Source organism: Chroicocephalus ridibundus, chromosome 6 (genome assembly GCF_963924245.1).
Source record: "Chroicocephalus ridibundus chromosome 6, bChrRid1.1, whole genome shotgun sequence".
Lineage (NCBI taxonomy): Eukaryota > Metazoa > Chordata > Aves > Charadriiformes > Laridae > Chroicocephalus > Chroicocephalus ridibundus.
This window is the reverse complement of record NC_086289.1, coordinates 9,035,186-9,054,572: the sequence shown is the minus strand read 5'-3', so window position 1 is coordinate 9,054,572 and position 19,387 is coordinate 9,035,186. Positions and strand designations below refer to the sequence as shown.

General features: G+C 36.1%; 1 protein-coding gene across 6 annotated transcripts in view; it reads left to right on the top strand.

Annotated features, from left to right (window-relative positions):
* ATRNL1 (attractin like 1) overlaps nt 1–19,387 on the top strand; it is a 527,881-nt gene that overhangs the window by 158,543 nt on the left and 349,951 nt on the right. For all 6 annotated transcript variants that reach the window (XM_063338744.1, XM_063338742.1, XM_063338741.1 and 3 more), the window contains exon 20: nt 10,311–10,404. In XM_063338744.1, coding sequence (XP_063194814.1) covers nt 10,311–10,404 — 94 coding nt within the window. The remainder of the gene's footprint in view (nt 1–10,310; nt 10,405–19,387) is intronic.

Genomic DNA, 19,387 nt, shown 5'->3' with positions numbered 1-19,387 from the left:
TCACATAAATAACAGATATTCAGTGCATTGGAGGCTTATGATATAGACCCCAGGAGTCTATGTGAATAAAGACATTTTCTATAAAAAGGGATAAATGTTGGAGATCAGTGAAAAAGAGAGTGTACGGTATGCTTCATACTGTCTACAGGTACTAGAATATAGAACTAAATTTAAAAATAAAAAAATCCACTTCCACTGTTTGTCTTGTACCTTGGTTTCTAAGAAACAGTGGGTCACAAGTTCATAGTAAAACTCTGTGATAAGAAGCTGTAATTTAAGATTATTCAGAAAAAGAAAAGCTTACATATGGTGCTAAATTCCAATAGAAACCATGATTTTGTTTATCCTATACAAACAAAATAACTAAAGGTTTTGACAAATGAGGGGGCTGTCAAGAAGTCCCATTTCGTAGTAGTGGTGGTGGGTTTTTATTGTTATTTCCTTTTCTTTAAAGTGTTGAATAGAGATAATGACACCAATTGCTCACTTTTATACAATACCGTATTATAGAATAAAACCACTTAATATTAACTAAAATGCTGGAATTTGTTTTTAGTAGTAGGTAGAGGGCTTCTTGGTACATACGAAACGTAAAGAAAAGAGCCCAGTAAGGTATTCAAGAGAAGCTTCATATTGCTTTTTGCAGAGAGATTGTTAGAATAGTTAGAATAAGCACTCTTTTTTTTTTTTTAAGATGACCTTTTTCCCCAAAGGTGATTTGAAAATTTACTTTCCGTCCTTTACTGAATGCTGTTTATTGAACAGTGTTCAAGATGGTGTGGATACTGAATGAATAAAATGCCTGCACTTGGGCTTAGTTATGAACTTAAATTCACTCCAATCAAGGTGTATTGCAAATAACTCCCGTACTATTAAAGCAGAAGAAAAGTGGATTACTGTAAGAAAAATTTAATTGAGGAACTTTGAAAAAGACATCTTTAACTAATTACAGTTCCCGTTGTTTTTTGACTGCCAAGCAAAATGTGCTAAGCAAACTTTTCAATATGCTATTAATTGTTGTGTATACATATAATTTTCTTTTTCTTTTGCTTGTTGTAGATTAGACCTGTATTATGTTGATTAGACCTGGAATAAAGAGTATTTATAAAACGTATTTCTGATGTGCTGTCCGAGCTGTGTATCAGTATGTTCACCTTTCTAATGAAATTTGTAAAGTCGTTGGTTTCCAAAAGATGTTCCGAGAGGAGATAGGTAGGGCATGATTTAGAAACCTTCAGCTGTCCAGAAATATAGTGATTCTGCCTGCCTTCTATAAGCAAACGTATTTTACCTTGTATTGAAAAAGATGTCAAGAGCTCACTTAGCTACAGTGTATAGGTGGGGCAGATGCTAGCCTTCAGTTGTGGGCTGGCAGTTGTAAGTTGGTTTTCTTAAATCATACTTGATCCTCAAATAAACATTTGACTACAACCAGAGTAGTCTTCTCCCAAATGCAATAGAAACAAGAATTAAAAAAAGAGTAGGCATTTAATTTGTTTGTTATTTCTGAACCTACCCTTCTAGATGTTTCTAGGTGCAGAGAAGCTCTCATTCTCTCTCTTGTTACTGCAACCACTGACAGTTTCCCTCTTATTCTCGTAGTTTCAAATGCAGAGACATCTGCAGTCAGGCAGCAATTCCAGCATCTCTGTCTGTAAACTTTCCCCAGGAAAATCCCACAAATATGTCTTCTGACAGCTGGTCAGGTAACATGACTGCAATTTTACCAATTTTACAGCCTAAAAGAATTTAATTCCCCCCCCCCTTTTTTTTTTTTTAAATATGGTTATGTATCCGTCAGTTTAAATTAGGTCAGAGATGTAGAGCAGAACCTCCCAGTGTAACAGAAGACCATTGAGTCACTGATTTGAATCCCTAGATGTGAATATGCCACCAGGACAGGAGAGCCAAGACCTACAGGCTGTTGAGAAAATAGCTTTTGAAGCATCAAGCAACTTTTTCCAACTGGTAGAATGAAGATTCTCAAAAAAACCTCTTGTAATGCCATTTCTGTTTGATTGCAGTTGATTCCTCCTTCATTTTCCGAGTGGTTAATGCAATGCATTACAATGGCAGGCCACATTAGTTATTTAAGGAAAAAAAAAGCTTCACTCTCAGTTGAATGCATTAAAAATCAGTCATATTTTGTACCTCCTAATGGCTAACACAGGGAAATGATTTGCTGACTTCTTTACATTTTGTGGTGGTTTTGTCTGATAAATCGTGTAAGGCATTTCTCTTCTTAGGGCTTTTACTCTGAATGACCAAATACACACAAATAGTTGCAATCACCAGTTGTTGATTTCAGTTGTTTTTCACCTTAGATTGGATTTTTTATTTTTTTTTTTTTTTACATTTAAAGCCACTATGAATAGCTACCGAGTGGTTTTTAAATTGTTTTGCTTTTCGTACTGCTTTATAATAATCTTTGATTTTTATTTTTTTTTTCCTGTTATAATTTAGGAAGTTATAAATTTTCTTAGAGGGAAAAAAATAGCAGTCTTTTGATGGAAGGAGGTTTTTGTCCAGAATTTTCAAGTGGAGAAGCTGCTGTCTTTCTCAAGAAAAATTAAAAAGACAAAATTTAAAAAAATGTACTAAGCCTTTGGTGTCTGTAAAAGACATCTTAAACACATCTCTCGTTGGACATGCAAAGATGAAGGTGTCCAAAATCATCAGTTTGTGTTTTTCCTTTAAAGAAACCCACAGTCAACAAAACCCACTGTTTTAGTTTTTACTAAACCTAGTAAAATTTTTAGTCTGCCGGATCTGAAATTACTTCTTTAAGTAATTCTGATTTTATCTTATGTTTTCATGCGAGAGGCCTCTTCACAAAGAAGAAAGCTAAGAGTAATTTAAGGAATAATATTTTAATCTTGTAGGCATGTGAAAGGAGCATCACTTTAAAGGCTTGCGTGCTTAAAGAGCTGTGCTATACATCAGATATAGAGAATAGCTGATGTATAGCATATATACAAAACCTGCAGCTTAACCCACTGTAAAATTTGTAGGCTATTTAGTTCATAATAACATATCATACTGTATCTAAAAATTAAAAGAATGACTGTAAAGAATGAAAAGGAAACTGGTAAGTAGGACGCTAAATTTATCTTCAAATAAAGTGCTCTTCATGTTTTCACATGGGATTTTTCAGTTTTACATGTTCAAAGTCTAAAAGTTTCAGTTTTTCACGCAGATTAACATGAAGAAAATAAAATTGGTGATACTTAGTTCCAGAATTCTCATGGAAATGTTTTGGTTTGGCATGGTTTTTTGCTAGAAATTAAGTTATTCCGGAATGATCCCACGAGCAAGCTATAAAAATTCTGTACTGTAATTCAGTATTGACATGAAAGAGTCAGGCACAGCAAGACTCTTGTTAATTGTTTAAGATTTTATTCAGTTCATAACAAGAAAAAATATCCCGTCTTTCAGTGTTAATCTTCTGTGTTGCTTTTTTATTATCTACTTGTATAAAACAAAATTATGGTTTTCCAAGCTGTCTTTCGTAATGGTAGTTGCTGATGATTAAAGATAGATTTAGTATGATTGCTTGAGAGGTATTTATTACAAACAAACAAACAAACAAACAAAAAAGCAGTTCACTTTTTTGGATGAATACTTTAAACAGAAGAAATAATGAAACACAAACACCGCAGAGCTATTTTGCCAAAGTGTAAGAACAGCTTAAGAATAGACACAAGCCTTTAAAAGGAGAAGGTTGCCATAGAATTGTGTTGGTGTAATCAAAGTAAATTTTGTTTTCTGCAACAGAAATTCGACTTGTTTGTTGTTCCCAGATTTGTTTTGGGTTTTTTAGAATAAATAACCTACTTCAGGAATGTATGTATCAGTCCAAAAATCGAAGGAAACTTCACTTGTGATTGCCAGATTGTTTGACCGTGACACAGTATTGCTTTTCAGGTACAAAGTAATTGCCTTATTAGTAGTCTTAGGTCATGGTCAAGTGAAATTGTCTGTGTTTTGTTGTGACTATAAATTCCACAAAAAAAATTAAAATCACACTCAGGCTTGGGTGAATTGCTTTTTTGGAATGGGAGGTGGCTATGGACAAGAGCATGTCTGTAAGCACCAGGTTAGCCTCTAGAATGCCGAGGAAGAGCAGAGGGCCGGCTGCACTGCAGTCTGAGAGAACAAATTTGGTGCCTATTGAAAAAATTGCAATGTCGTCAGGGGTGTCTAATTTTACAAAAATGGCTGTCTGGGTGATTTGGTGTATTTGCCTTTTCCAGAACAAATTTTTAATCCAGTATTGATCTGATAAAAATATCTGGTTTTTATGAATATTGGGAATAGCCGACCTTGCTTTAAATGATACATATGTGATATATATATATATGTATATGATTTGGGTGGTTGCAGAATTCCTGTATATCCTGTATATACAGATTCCACATCCTGCCTGTATAAATCCCCAAACTATATCTACTCCTTTTCCCTTTTCTCTCTCTGGCAAGTATAGTGTCTCTCAGTCCTTAGTACTGTGTTAACGCATGAAGATTTTTTTTGTGTTTTCTGTGCTGTTATTGTACAACAAGAAAAAAAAGGTTTGAGACCACAGAAAGATAAATCACAAGATAAACCAAAAGGGATGAAAACAAAATTAGTCATATATGTGCTGATCAGTTTAATAGGACTGACTTACCATGATGGTTAGTTGTGCCACTATAAAATGACAGTTGCATTTGACCCGCATGTACTTTTGGAGTGCTTGCAGGAAAACAATAGTCCTTTCTAATGCCAACCTTTTTTTTTTTTTTTTTTTTTGAACACATATTTTTATTGCTCATTGCTTCATGGAAGTTATTTAGCTTAATTTTAATGCTACTTAATTAATGATATTGCGTAAGTGTTGGGCACATTTGTTTGCTTTTGCATTTGCCTGTCTCAAAGGTTGAGTGGATGTATTTCCTACAAAAGTAATTTTTGAATGCTGAAAGGGTATCAGGGGCTTCCAGTTGAGTATGCATTTCCAGAAAAATAAGTGACTAGACAGTTTTGTAATATTGTTTCAGAAGGGCAGCTCTCGTATGAGTAGGCTAATGGATTACAGAAGTGAACGTTTACAGTGAAATTGAGCATTACAATGTTATATCTAATCTGTGTTTATACTTGTTATTTCTTACTTAGTCTAATTTCATGAGAAAGCCTGTATCTCCTTTTTTAAAAAAAGCATATACAATGTATATGTTTTTCTAGAACATATATGTGTTTTGACGTGTATGGGTTTTTTTGTGTTTTTCGTGATGTGTATGGGACTTGCACGTTACCAAAATTAAAGGACTGCACCTCAATATTTAATAGCGGTGTCATGGCATTCCTTTTAAAAAAAATCAGCAAGGTGTCTTCAGGGAATTATCTGTGTGCAGCTACTAGTTTAGTAATCTTTGAAGTAAGCAAACATATTGAGCTACAGTACCATTTGTAGTGAGCTCTGTTTGAGAGAAAAATCACTCTTGCAGCTATACATTCTAGATGAGGGCTAAGCAATAAGTGTTTTTAAATTCAATTGTCTAAAATGCATACTTCGTGGAAATAGTGATGGGTATTCTTTTGTTGTCAGCATCAGCAAGAACATTTATATGCTGAGCTAGCAACTCAGAATCAATCATGCTGTGGATTTATTATTTAATAATTTCTATAGGGTTGTGATTTTACAGCATGGATTTTCTCTACTGGATTATATTGCTTTCATGTAATCTTTCTGTTCCACTTAGAATCTGCATGTTGTAAAGAGTAGTGTGAACTGCTATTTCCCTAAAAATGGAGTAGAAATTGCCAGGGTGGTGTGATTTTTGTTTTGTTTTTAAAGCTCTCATGTCATAGTTTCAGTTAATATGTAAAAATAACATGACAAAAATAGATTGAAAATTACATATTTTAGGTAGATTTATTATTGTAAGACATAGATTATTTATTTATTTAAAATAGTTAAAGATTGATAAAACGTTTGCATGGTAGTTAAGTGTTTAAAAGAACTGATTAACCAAAAGCGCGTGTGCATGATGGAAGCCCAAGTTGGAGAGGAGAGCATACAGTAGTATGGGAAGGCTCTTGAAGTTGGGTTGAACTCACTGTTTCTATCCACGTGAGCGGCACAGAGTGCGTGTGCACCTACAGCACTGCAACACGTCACCCTCGCGGTAAAAGAAAAGTGTTTTCTCCTGTTTTGATGGAGGCTGAAACTTCGTAAAATGCTCGAGTGTGGCAGTAGCTGAAGCTGTCCTTATTAGCTGAGACTCAGTGGGATGGCTTAGCTAACTTCATACACAGCCACAGAAAATACGGTGTCGTAGGAGAACTCTAAGGCACAAAAATGGGGTCTCGGAAGTTTTCCGTGACAGTGTCTCAGATACATTAATTCAGATGGGGCAGACAGGCCCAGAAAATCAAAAGCAATAATGCGATCCTCCCACCATCTACCATTAAGTAGTCTGAGCCTGGGATTTTCAGTCAGAAATCTCTGCTTACCACCCTGCAGTTCTATGCAAAGTCTTAAACCTTTTATTAAATATATGGGTGGGGGGGGAGAGAAGCATTTGAAATGTGAAGTATTAAGTATAGCTTTCATTTTAACTCTTAACTCTTTTTTCCTTTTCCTTCAGATTTAGGGAGTTCTTACAAAGGAAAATCACGTTAAGCATTTGTTCAGATTAACATTAAAGGTGGTAACTGTCCTTTTTTGGAAGGACAAAACCAACATTACTTAATCCAGGCTTTAACTGCAGCTGCTGCTGCCGGAACCTTAAGCCTTGTTCCTTGAAAACAAATGCACATGGGTGGAGAGGGGTGGGACCTCAACAAAAATATGGAAAATATAAGTTGCATCTCTTGTGCTGATTCTACCAGCTGAGAACGAGTGATACAAAATATGCTTTCAAAACCGATTCCAAGATTTGGTATATTTCTACTAGCGTTGTACTGCGAGAGATACTGCTGTAGCTACAGTTTTACTTGTTGACTTACACTACTGTCAGAAGAGAAGCTGTTCTCTGAGAATGGTTAAGCAGAGAAAACAAGTAGAAAATATTAAAGACAATATGGAAAGAGGAGTATGGAAATATTGAGGTAATAGAAGAATGTAAATATTGTGTTACTTTGAAATCAAATGTAGCTTTAGGTTGTGGTTTGTTAATTAATAAACATAGTTCATATTCAAAGGTCATAATTATTTTTTTATTATTCAGAAGTAGGCCAGTGGAAAAAACCTGCAGTGAGGCACAAAAATAATGGCATATAAATTTTTTTCCACTGACTGTACTATAATATTGTCCTGCTTCTGCTGTTCCATTTGTTTGATAACATATATTCACATTTGCTTCAGTAGCAGCAGAGATAACATGTATTTTGGTTTTTGAGTTACTCCCCACATAGAGGTCCAAGGATTGGTAGGAATCCATTTTTCATCAGACATGCAAGCCTGAGATTAATTAAAATATGCGTTCACTGCCATTAAATAAAATTTGTCCAGGTGAGATTTTTAAAATAATGTAAAGGTGATTAGCTCCTGATGTCCTTTTTTGAGGTATTATCCAGGGAACAGTTAAATTAGTGGGAACATGATCAATGAATCTTGTAATAGAAGAAAATTAGCTGCCAGGCTTGTCAGAAATAGCTTTTTAATTTACAAGGAATCCAAAACACAAGGTTCTGAGTCTTCTCAACTCCTCCTTTCTTTTCCTTTTCCAACCCTACTGATCTCAGCCCTATAGAAGCTCCATACATATGTCAGGTGAGGTAGAGCAGTCATGTTGGTGATTTTGGTGAGAGAGACCAAACACTGAATGTATCCTTTATTTGCACGTGCTGTGAATACGCACAGAACAAAATTTAGCTGTGAGTCTACGGGAAAATACATTCTGTCAGATTTTTATGTTATTTAATGATTCTCCAGTATAAATCCAGGAAACGCTAGAGGTCGGGACAGAGTGCAGTGACAAAACCGTGATGCAGTTTAAATGGAAGGAGCTACCTGGCTGATTGGAGAGGAGTTCATCTGTGGACTCCTGTGTGAGTGAGCACACAGTAAAGTGCACTCCGTGGGTGCTGAATTGATTTAGATGTCCTTGGGGATAAATGGTACTGAGAAGTTTGCTTTGTCAGTAATTCCACGGACTGGGTATAGAAGTCATGTCTGAGCTGCCCATAGGAACTGTTTTGCTCTTCCACAAAGTCTCATATAGCTACATCTATTACTATCAAATTCCTTTGACCCCATTTTTTTCAAGAAGGTGATAAAGTTGCATAGTGTCCAAAGGCTTTTATACTTTAGTGTTTAAATAGTTTTACTAAACAAAAGCTACTCGAGTAAAGGAAGTTCCACTTTCACAACTACTTCCTATTAAGTGAGCAATAACTACGGGAGTAATCAACTAAGATCAGTTGGCAATAGCTTCTGTATTTGTCCATGTAGTGACAGCTCGTGGAATATGATTTGGAATTCAGCCTTTTACCTCCTTTATAACTTTTGTTCTGTCCTGTAATGGTGCGTCACTCTTCAGAGCAGTTAACCATAAGCAGAAGAAGCTGTTAAGCATATATTCCTTTGTTTTTCACTGAAAGTATAACAAAGATTTACACAATTAAAATTAACTTTTGAGAAGAGGCTTTTCCAGCTTAAAGTGCCTAAATAATCATTCCATAAATGTAGAGGGGGAAAACATAAGTGGATTTAGGAAAACAAAGCTGATTACATAGTAGCAGCACTTCAGTGAACATTTATTGTAGAGTGTCAAGATCATAGCAAAATTACAAAATTTGGCACTCTGTGGTAATTGTAGGTGTTTTTCAGAAATGTTGTTACAAGATGTATTATGAAAGAGAGAAAAACGTCACACATCGCTGTATGCTGCATAGAAATTTCTGGGATGTGTTTCTCGCAGACAGTTTGAATCTCTAGTACCTCTTTAGTAAGAATCCCTCCTTCAGCTGGCTCTTTAACAACTTCTGAAGGCTGGACAAACCGTAGAATTCCTGACATTGAAATATTCTGTCAATAAGATGTTTAATTGTGGTTCTGGTCTGGCTGTTACGTTACCTTTTTTACCTCTTTGTCTTAGGCTGGGGCAGAGGGGTTAGGGTGGGTATGGTATGGGACGCTGTCACAGACGTATTCATTGTGTGTTATTCCTTGTCAGTAGAATAGAATACGAACATTAAAACTCAACCCCTCTGACAGAAATTCAATATTAGGATTATAAAGTGGAAAATAAACTTTTATTATATACAGCTCACCACTTAGTATCATGTCGGTTCACAAACAGGAGTCCACATATTAAATCTTTTATCTTAGTCGTAATTAAAACTTCAGTGAAAGCATAATATGGGCATCAAGGTAGGTTCAGAGTTACTTTGTAGTAAAGAAAGATTTCAAATGTAGTGTGAATATTAGCAGATAATTATTCCAGTATGGTGGGGGAACTTATTGACATGTTTACTAGAGGGAGGTTATTAAGTTTTGTCCGCTTGGTTAGAAAAGAGGGAGGACTGACCAAATAAGATAGTAATTCGTATAAACATGGAAGGGAAGGAAAAGCAAAAAGAAAGCTCAAGAATTGGGAACGCGAAGGTTCATTTGGAGGTGAGAATCAATCAGGCAGCAAGAGTGGCAGTGAGCAGACCACTGCGGAGAGATTTACTTTAGCCACTGAGTTTAAAAAGGAGCGACATGATGATGATGATGATGCTCCTGTGATTCTCCTCCAGTTCAGATTGTGGGAGCTTTTAAAGGTGCCTGTTTTTGGCTTCTAGAATATTCTTGTTGTGGACCATAATTGTAGTATTAACTCTGCCTTTGTTCAAATGGTTTTAGAGTTTTCTTTTTGTTCATTGTTGTCAAAAGCAAGAGTTCCAGTTATATTAGACATTTTACCAAACAGCTGCAATAGTACTTTCTTTAATTAGACATTTGAAACTAATGGAATTTTGCCATTGCTTTTGCCATTGGTCAGTATTTTACCTTTGTATAGAAAAGATGTATTCTGAATAATTTTCTGTATTATGCGTTGAAATGGTAGACTTTAATGGCTATTCTCAAACTACTATTATTTAAGGTGTGGAGGAAAACCCTAATGACACATGCATAATTCTTAACTCTACAGAAAATAAACTAAATGATGTGCTAGAGAAACGTTCTTCAAAGGAGCTTATAAAATTGTAGTAGTAATATATATTTGATGCAGCTTATAGGAAATGTGTTTAGGATCAAGTATTAAAACCCATTAAAATTCCTTTAGTTATAAAGTAAAATATGGGCGAATAAATCTCCCTTTTCCATTTTGATTTTATAGCTTGCACGTGCAGCGGACATGCAAATATTTGTCACATGCAAACAGGAAAATGCTTCTGCACAACTAAGGGAATCAAAGGAGACCAGTGTCAACTGTGAGTACAATTAAATGTAGCCCAAAGTTATTGCAGTTCTTGCCTAGTGTATAATCACTTTTTTCCTTTTCTTGTTTTGCTTTTGTTTCTGGATTTCATAGTTGACCTGACAATGTTTTAGTGATGAATCTAGCACTCCCTACATTTCTTAGGAAATTGCAATATTACTTAGCCTTCTGTTAAAGAATTACATCAGAAATATTTTGCAGACACTACAGATTTAAAAAATACCCTGTAAAAAAAGTAGCTGGAGAATTACCTTTACTAAAATTTGATAAATTTTAAGCTTTACTTTGATAAATAGCCAAGAAACAAAAATATCTGGTGCAGAGGTGATGTGTACATTCATGAGAAGGAGCTGTGCTGGCAGGTGGACTGTTTCAGTGGTAGCTCTGGGACTTTTTGTGTGGTTAATTGGAGACTCTCAGGATGAGATGTCCTAATCTTTGTTTTCCGAAATGGTGAATTTTTATAATGAAAAAAGCTGCAGAGTGATAAAGTCCTTAAACTCTGAATTAAGTCTTCACTGGGAAGTTATTTTTTCCTCTTTTTGACTCCAAACGCTCAATCAGTTCTAGAAGTCAATGAGAGGTTTGATTGGCAGTGTGTTACAGACGTGTTGATGTCATTCTACCTATTTACAAAGAATGGGGAAAAAAAATAATAATCTACTTATGTGTGCGTTGAAGTTCCAATCCTCTACCAACTACCACTGAGCCTAAGGTTCTCTCTGTAGACCGTTTCCCCAGCCTGTATTTCACGTACCTGTTCTGCTGTTGCTTTCCCTCTGTCTTGTGTCCATTTCATCATCAGTTTCTCCGCTCTGATTTGGAACTTTTGTCTCCTATGATTGGTTGTGCTGCTCAACTGTATCAGTCTGCTGGCCTGCGTTTGTGTCCGTCATAAAAGGTTCTGTTATCCCATTTACTGAACTGAAAGAGAAAGGGTTGTTCTGGTGGTGGATTTTCTTGTCCTTGTCAAGAGTTACAGCAATTCCACAAAATGGAGGAAACGGAGATTTGAATTTTCCAGAGTAAACTTGAAATTGCAATTTCAGTCTGAAATCCCTGGTTTTGTCACATGTAATATATTCCCTTTCCTAGATTCTTACATAGACCAAAGGCTTATCTAGGGCAAGCTGTTGTGTTAAAGCATTTGATATTCCAAATGGTTTCTTTTGGATGAAATAAACTCTGCAGAGCAGCCATTTTCAAATTGGTTTTGGCTGTGATCACATTTCAGTTTGTGAGCTTCACATCTGTTGGGTTCATAGACACAAATACTAGCATAAAAATGGAATTTCTGCTCTTAAGTCCTTTACTAACTGTGTTCTTTAAAAAAATTTTTTTTTTTTTTAAAAGGCTATGTAGACTACCTAGTTGACAACAGCATGTGTAGAAAGACACCAGTTCCAGCTAATAGACACTTTGAACATATTAGGAGACTGTCTAGGATAAAATTTCAGTACTGGAGACTCACTGTAAGATCACGGGATATCCTGAGGAAAGCCGATAATCACAGATTTGTAGTTTAAGTACACACCATCAGATGATCCACTTAGGAGTTGTCATTGTACTCTGATGCTTGCTTTGGGAGAGTGATCCATTCATGTATGAAAGTTTCAGTCAGATGTTGTTTTTTGGTTATTTCCCTTAGAACATCAGGAGAGGAAGAACATAAAAAATAGGTCACTCCTGAATCAAGTTCTGTACTGCCATCTAATATGTAAACCTCATATCAGTAATGCGAACTTGATCAGATTTGTATTATGTTTAAACAATAGAAAACTGTTTTCCCTCTAAAAATTATCCTTATGCTCAAAGCCTGTTTTGAAAGTATTGTATTATATTGTCAAAATACATGTGCAGTTGTTATCTACATATGTAAGATAAGGATATTATTTTAAATCAGCTAAGTGCTGTACTTGTATTTATTACTTTATTATATTCTGTATAAAGCATCTGTAACTTGATTCAAAGTGTGAATACTGTTCTCCATAGCTCTGGATAAAAATTGGATTTTGCTGCTCGTTAGACAGGCTGTTGCGCAATCTCAGCAGCAAACCTGTAGCCCTGTCATTTCTAAAATAAGGATTTCTGTGAAAATTCCAAACTCTAGCTGGTCAGTGTGAAAGTTAGATTTATATTCCTGTCAAGAATCCTATTGATTAGAAAGTCATAGCTGCAGGGTTGTATGTTATCTCCCTCTCTCCCTCCCTCCGTCTTTCCTCCTCCCCTCTGACGCTTTTATATCTGCTCGTCATGTGTAGTGCACACCATGGCCTGGGGACAGAGTTTTTAGGAAATCAAGGAAACTTTACAACACTTTTTTTTTCCTTTTTTCTTTTTCCCCTCCCTAGCTTAAGAGCAGATAGTTATTTGTGTGTTTTTTTTTTTTATGGAGGTTCTTTTTTTTTTTCTTATTTTTTTATTTATTTATAATTTTTTTGTAGTCTACCCATCTCTGCTATGTTAATTTCTGAAATGTGCTGTTGGGTAACAGGAAACAGTGGCATTTTTAATGAAAATTAGTGTTCTAAAACAGCATTGACCATATATTTACATTGTCTTTTACAATGTTTTAACATTTGTTCCTAAAATAAATATTTTTATTTCCTTTAAGTAGGTAGTTTCAGTTGGTAAAAACCTGTAATACTGTTGTGATCAGGAGGAACTAATTAGGATGGTTTGATTATTCAAAGTAACTGGACTGTAAAACAAAAAAAACCCAGGTACAAATAAAATACCTATATGTTTTCCCCTTAATTTTAATAATGAAATGTAACATTGATAGTAACAGGAAAATCATATTGGCTTAAAACACATTTTTACGTGAAAACTGTTACTTTAAGTTAATTTTATTTAATTTTCTGTAATATTTGATTTGCTAGCTGCTCATTTTATTCCTTCATAAAGTTTTGTCTACAGAGGTTTTAAAATTTCCATAGGTTTCAGTGTATCCACATGCAGGATTATACACACATAAATTTTCAGGAATAGGCTGAAGGAAATGTAAGGAATATGCTAAGGGGATGTTTCAAAGTTCAAATTCTGATATTAAATGAGATAACTTTTACTGTATGCAAGGAAAAAAATATGAACGTTACAGAATTAACTGAGTAGTTAAATCATTCTTTGAGAAGTTTCACTATGTCTGGGCTCTTTTAAGAGACAGCCTTCACCTGGAGATGTGCCTGTAGCTTTTGTCGTCCCTTGTAAATCTGTGTAAATCTGGACAAATCTTGAGCTTCTGGAAAGGTTACAGGGTTACAAATGCTTGGTGGAAATAAAGTTTCATAGTGAATTTTTCAAATTGTCAGATTTTACTGGATGTACTGTAACATTTATTGCACTGTGCTTCCCAGTTACAGCCATTGCTGGAGTTTTGGGGGAAGGAAATCAATCTCTCCTGTTAAGTACTTTCTACTGTGGCAGATTTTAGGCTATTGGATGTGTCCCTTTGGTATTGAAACTGTATCTTTGATAGACGGGCAGGTCAGATATCACAGAATCATAGAACTGTCTAGGCTGGAAGGGACCATCCAGATCACTGAGTCCAACCATCAACATAGTACTGACAAAAAACATCACTAAACCGTGTTCCTCACCAGCACGTCTACCTGTCTTTTAAATCATGTTAGTGTGTCTAAGTTCCGAGGCATAAATCATCATAATAATTATTTTACCTAACTGGGAAACATTAAAATGTTGAGAAAACCATATTACAACTGGGCAAAAACTGGTCTTCAAGACTTCTCTAATGGAGAACTGCTAGGTAGAAATAAAATATTTGGAGAAAAAAGTTTCCTTATTTTTAATACCATATTTCATAGTATATTTTATGTAGTTGTAAGAAGGATAAATTTAAGAGTATAAAATGTATAGATCCAGGGTATTCTGTAATGAAAAAGTAATATTTTGCTCATTTTAATTCTAATAAATATTCAGACAATTTTTTAGTCATACTGTTATTTCCTCTGAAGAGGTGGAAGAAATACTATTTTATTTATAAAAATATACCCTGTTTATTTGGTAAAATTTTCACTGTATGCAAGCTTTAAAAAGCTCTTTAATAATGTAAGGATCTGTGCATAAATAATAAGCACTTATTGATAGTCTGTTTTACATAAGAATAAGATTTTAGAGTATCCAGCTGTCCTCTTCTGCATAATTCCCCTCCACAGAATAGTATCATTCCTCTTACCAGATGGAAAGGCAGGTAAAAATATACTGGGTTATGAGTCAACTTCATGATTCTATTGATATCGCTGCGGCTTATTTGCTGATAGCAGAGTAAATCTGTTCCCTGTTGTTCCTCTCAGAGCTCCGCTTTTTGCTTTCTAGTGGGGGAAAATGGAGAGCAATCATGTAACAAATTCACTTTATTAGAACTTCCTTTACCAAAGACACACACACACAAACCAAAACCAAACAAAAACAACCCAGAGAGATTCTAGTTGCTGTAACTTTAATAAAAAACCCCCTTCTTCTATGGAAGAACTTCTTTTTCCTGCTAAAGGGTAGAATCCATTTAATACTAGTCACTATGGTGATCTGTGCTTTTCTAAAGTGATGTAAAGAAGTATAATATTTAATGTTTTAAAATATTACAGGAAACTGTATTTTAATTTTTTTCCTGTTTTGAGGATTTTCTTTCCCTTTTTCTGTTATTTGCCCATATTGCACAGTTAGTTTTACATATTTAGCTGTACTTATCATGAGGTGTTTTCTCCTTGTTCACGCTGAGTCCAGTCCTTGAGTTTTTCGTTAAGCAGAACACTTTGGCGTGTCTATGCATGTTGCTCCGCTAGCTATGATGTTTCAAGAATTACAGCAAAATCCAGCAGGTAGATCTAGGTGAGTTTAGCGACTGCCTCTGTTCACATTTAACTGCCTGGAAATTCTATCTTGCTTCTGTAAGGGTAGTTTCAAGCCCTTGGCTAGTTCTTGAAGAGCTAGATCCCTAGGTTGCTAAGGAGAACAATAAAATAAAACTCCCACTTCAACATTAAATATATGTTTTAAATCTACTAATTTTCTGCTCTACATGTAGTGATTATTGCCAGATCTATCAAGGGCTTGAGATACTTTTTTTTTTCTTTAATTCATGTTTCTGTCGTCAATCATTTTTGCTTAAATTGCAGCTTTCATTTAAACAATATGTCTAACATCAAAGCTTCAGAACATGACCCAAGTGCACTCTAATGGCTTAAACACTCAGAAGGCACTTGAAACATTTGAGATGGGATTTTAATCTAAAATTTGAAGAAAAATAACATTTCTGATTCGCAGTGGGCCTTGTGCAGTCTTTTTTAAATAGGTTTTGGCAGCGTTCTATGTCACTATCAGCCTTTTTGTTGATTTTTTTCATACTGTGGTAGGCTCACTTTCTCTTCGTTGGTATCTTCAATATACGATATGTAAAGTTCATGAGGCTCTCTGGGACCTTTCAGAGTTGCCGGCTGTCTGTAAATGTGAAACAACACTTTTTATAAGCATTGTTACTTGCAAACATTACATTTTACTCAGGAAGTTGCCTGACTTGGCAAAAATGTAGAAGAACTGGAGTTTGAATGTCCTGTTCCTAGAAGGCAATGTTCTCGGTGCAGAGAAGGCGCTAGTGGCGAAGGGAGCAGCTGCAGGCGCTTCGCCGAGAGCTTTGCATATTGGTGCTTTAATGTGGGTCAGTTGCGAAATGTGTTAAATCTGGAGAACACTGCAATATTGGTATTGCAATGTAAAACTAGTTATGTTAGCAAGGTGTCTCTTGCCAAGAGCTGCATTAAAAATGGTGCTCCATTCCAATGAAATATGCTTTTTATCTTTCTGAGTTCAGTACTAATTTGTCTGGAACGGTTTGGGTGTGAGGGTTTCTGTTTCATGAGAATAAAGTAATTTTGCTATTGGCTTCTAAGTTAGGCTCTTCCATAACTGACTGCGTGCACATAAATAAGTATGTCTTTTGGTTTGGCAAACAGAGCTGAATCTACTCACCACTGGGCTTCAGTTGTTCTCTAAGGCTTTTTATATTCATTATTTCCTCTCTAGGCTACCTCCAAAAATACAACCTGCAGAGCATAACAGACTTTCTTTTACAACTTTCCAGACACTCCTGGCTGTAAAATAGGAATGCAAGCAGCGTACCTGTCTCTTGTGCCCAACTGGTTAATGTTAGTACGTGTCCTGAATATAGATTTAATTAAGTAATATCTTTTTTGTTTTATATTTGAAAAATACGTGGTGCTGGATTTTCTTTCAAAATAAGTGAATCAAAATACCTTATTTTTAAAAATTGTTCCTTATGTTTTAAAAACTGTGCCATGGCCGTCCCATTCAGTGATTGGCATTTGAATAATCTGTTCTGCTTAGCGCAGGATGTATCCGTGAAGCAGTGGAACAGGGCAGGCTGCCTGAGCCTCTCACAGATGACATGCCGCCGAGACCTGTTTTGAATTCCAGTGCTCAGGATGCATTTGTTATAAAGCAAACCTGTTTTATAAAAAGTGCTAGTAATTTTTGGTGTTAACTGTTGCTATAGTCCCAGTTGTCTAGAGATGTATAGGGAAGGTAATGCTGCTACGTATTATTTTTATTATAATAGAGTAGCACAGCTGACAGGAATAGACAAGATTGCGAGTTCTTTAGGTTTGAAAAAGACACGTAAAGATTTAAAGATAAATATAAGCTGAAGACAATTATTCTGCCTTTAATTGGGTGTGTATTGAGTCTGAACTGGGATGAATTTAGACGTGGGAGTGATGCTAATGGTTACTCCTATATAGGAAAAAGAGAAAGAGGGATAGCCTGTGCCACATGGAAGAGTTACTGGGAAGAGGAGAGGAAGGACGGTTATGACTGTCATCAAACCGCTTTACTATTGAGTCTGATTTTTTTTATTACCCGGAAAAGTTGTAGCCTTAGCTTCTGTGCTTGTTTTTAGAAAATGTTTGTGAGGTTTTGAGGCTGTTCCCGTACAGCTGAGGAGGGGACAAAGGGCCTTGTGGCTTGGGCTGGCTTACATCTTGCTTACACCTAGGGCTGACTTTAAAGCAGAATTGCACGTATCTGTGTAGCCCAGTGCTTCTCCTTACTCTCAAGCAGGATCACAATAGGTTGCAAAGACTAACCATTTGAGGGTTTTTTGCCCCCAGTTCAAGCCATTGAAAATGATGTCGGGGCTGTGCTGCGTGGCATCTAGAACTGCAGTTAAGAGCTAGCAAGGCCGAGGCTTGTGAAAAGTAATATAAGCCAAAATTGGTATGAACAACTCTTTTTATAAAGCAGCCAGCGCAGTGGGAGAGGTGCATGCAGTTACACCATCTCTTGGCACTGCTTTGAGAAGATGTAAAAGGAGACTGGAGCATTTCTTGTAAGAAAGCCAACATAAAGTGGTGTTCAGATTCCAGAAAAAAAACTTGTAGGACATTGCTGACAGTGGAGACCAGCTTCTTTTCCATGTGCAATTCTACCAGCCAGTTGTCTCCCCTGATCTGCATGAACCAAATACCGCCATAGTCTAATCTTTCTGTCCAGGTAAGGTGCTTGAATCCCCACAAAGCATAAATACATCCAGTTTGAGTATCATGGTTACTATCTCTGTTAACTGTTAATATAATTATTCTGTTCTTTTCATGCTGCTGTGATTGGGTTATAAACTGTTATTGTTCAAGGGAGCCATAATTAATCTCACAGATCGTAAATCGCCATGTATAGGATAACATCTGTGAATTACTCTAGCAGAGAACTTTTTACTACACCTTATTAATGAACTTCTGTGCCTCGATACAGCCCGGCACTGTGTGCCTGACCTAACCATTTTGCATCTTCACTATTCAGTGTACCTGCTGTCAGATTCCAGCTTTTTTTGGATAGTAACAGCTTGTCCACCTGATGTCCTGTATATCTCACACCTGCCCAGTGAATATTCTGATCCAGCCATTTCTGTCCAGAGAAAGAGTATACGCACCTAAGTCTAGTAAATGATTTTGATCTGTAACTTCCAATCAAAAAAAAAAAAAAGACATCTATGTGAGTGTACAGGTAGCTAAGAAGATCTCCAGCTGTGGTGTCCATGGGCACTAATTGCAACCTGTTTGCTGTATGGACAGTTGTGGTAGTTGTTCTGGATTTGGGAATTATAGTTGAGCAACTGGGCATCTAACAACTTGCTGATGAGATAAGAAGCGTTACAGCATATATGTCTCTTTGTGGATTTGGGCTCTGATCCATTCAGTGTTGATGCTTTTCTTGTTCCATTGTTCCATTGCGTCCCTCTTAAGGAGGCGGTGAAGTTGGAGTACTTCCTACTCCCTAGGTAGCTGTCCCTCTTTGAAGCCTGTTAAATCTTTATGGGCTTTACGCCATAAAATTAACTCCTGAAGATTTTTTTAAAGAGCTAAAAAGATAGCTTGTTTTTTTTCTACACGTCAGAGGTGGTAGTGCTTAATCCATCTCTTCCTAACCCAAAACCCCAATTCAATTTTTGAGAGTTAGAGTATTTGCCACAGGTAGGGGAAAAAAACCAGCACAGATTTCTAGTGGAGCATAAAGACATTTGGGCCTTTCTACTGTTTTGGTTAAGGATAAGGAATTCTCTTTATAGAAGGAAAAGAAAGAATTGATGGATTTGTGGCTAGTTATCCTGCTTGTCATCAGAAAAAACCTTCAGCTGAGTTGTGACTGACAAAAGCAGTTATTTGAGGGAGCTCTTTTTAAAAATTCTAGTATATACTGCCATATCATAACTCATTAAATTCAGTGTATGCTCTGGTAGGGTAACAATCCTCTGCATCACGGTTATTATTGCTGACTACTGCTACCAGAGTCAGCTTTGGACAATTAACTATGGAGCAGAAGGGAGGAAAGTGATATTTCCTTTGTGAAAGGGGAATATTCAAGGAGATATGTTTTCAAAGATTTAAGAGTAAACACCTACAAAACTTTATGGAGAACAAAGCATTTTCAAGGTGAGCATCTTCCAGAGA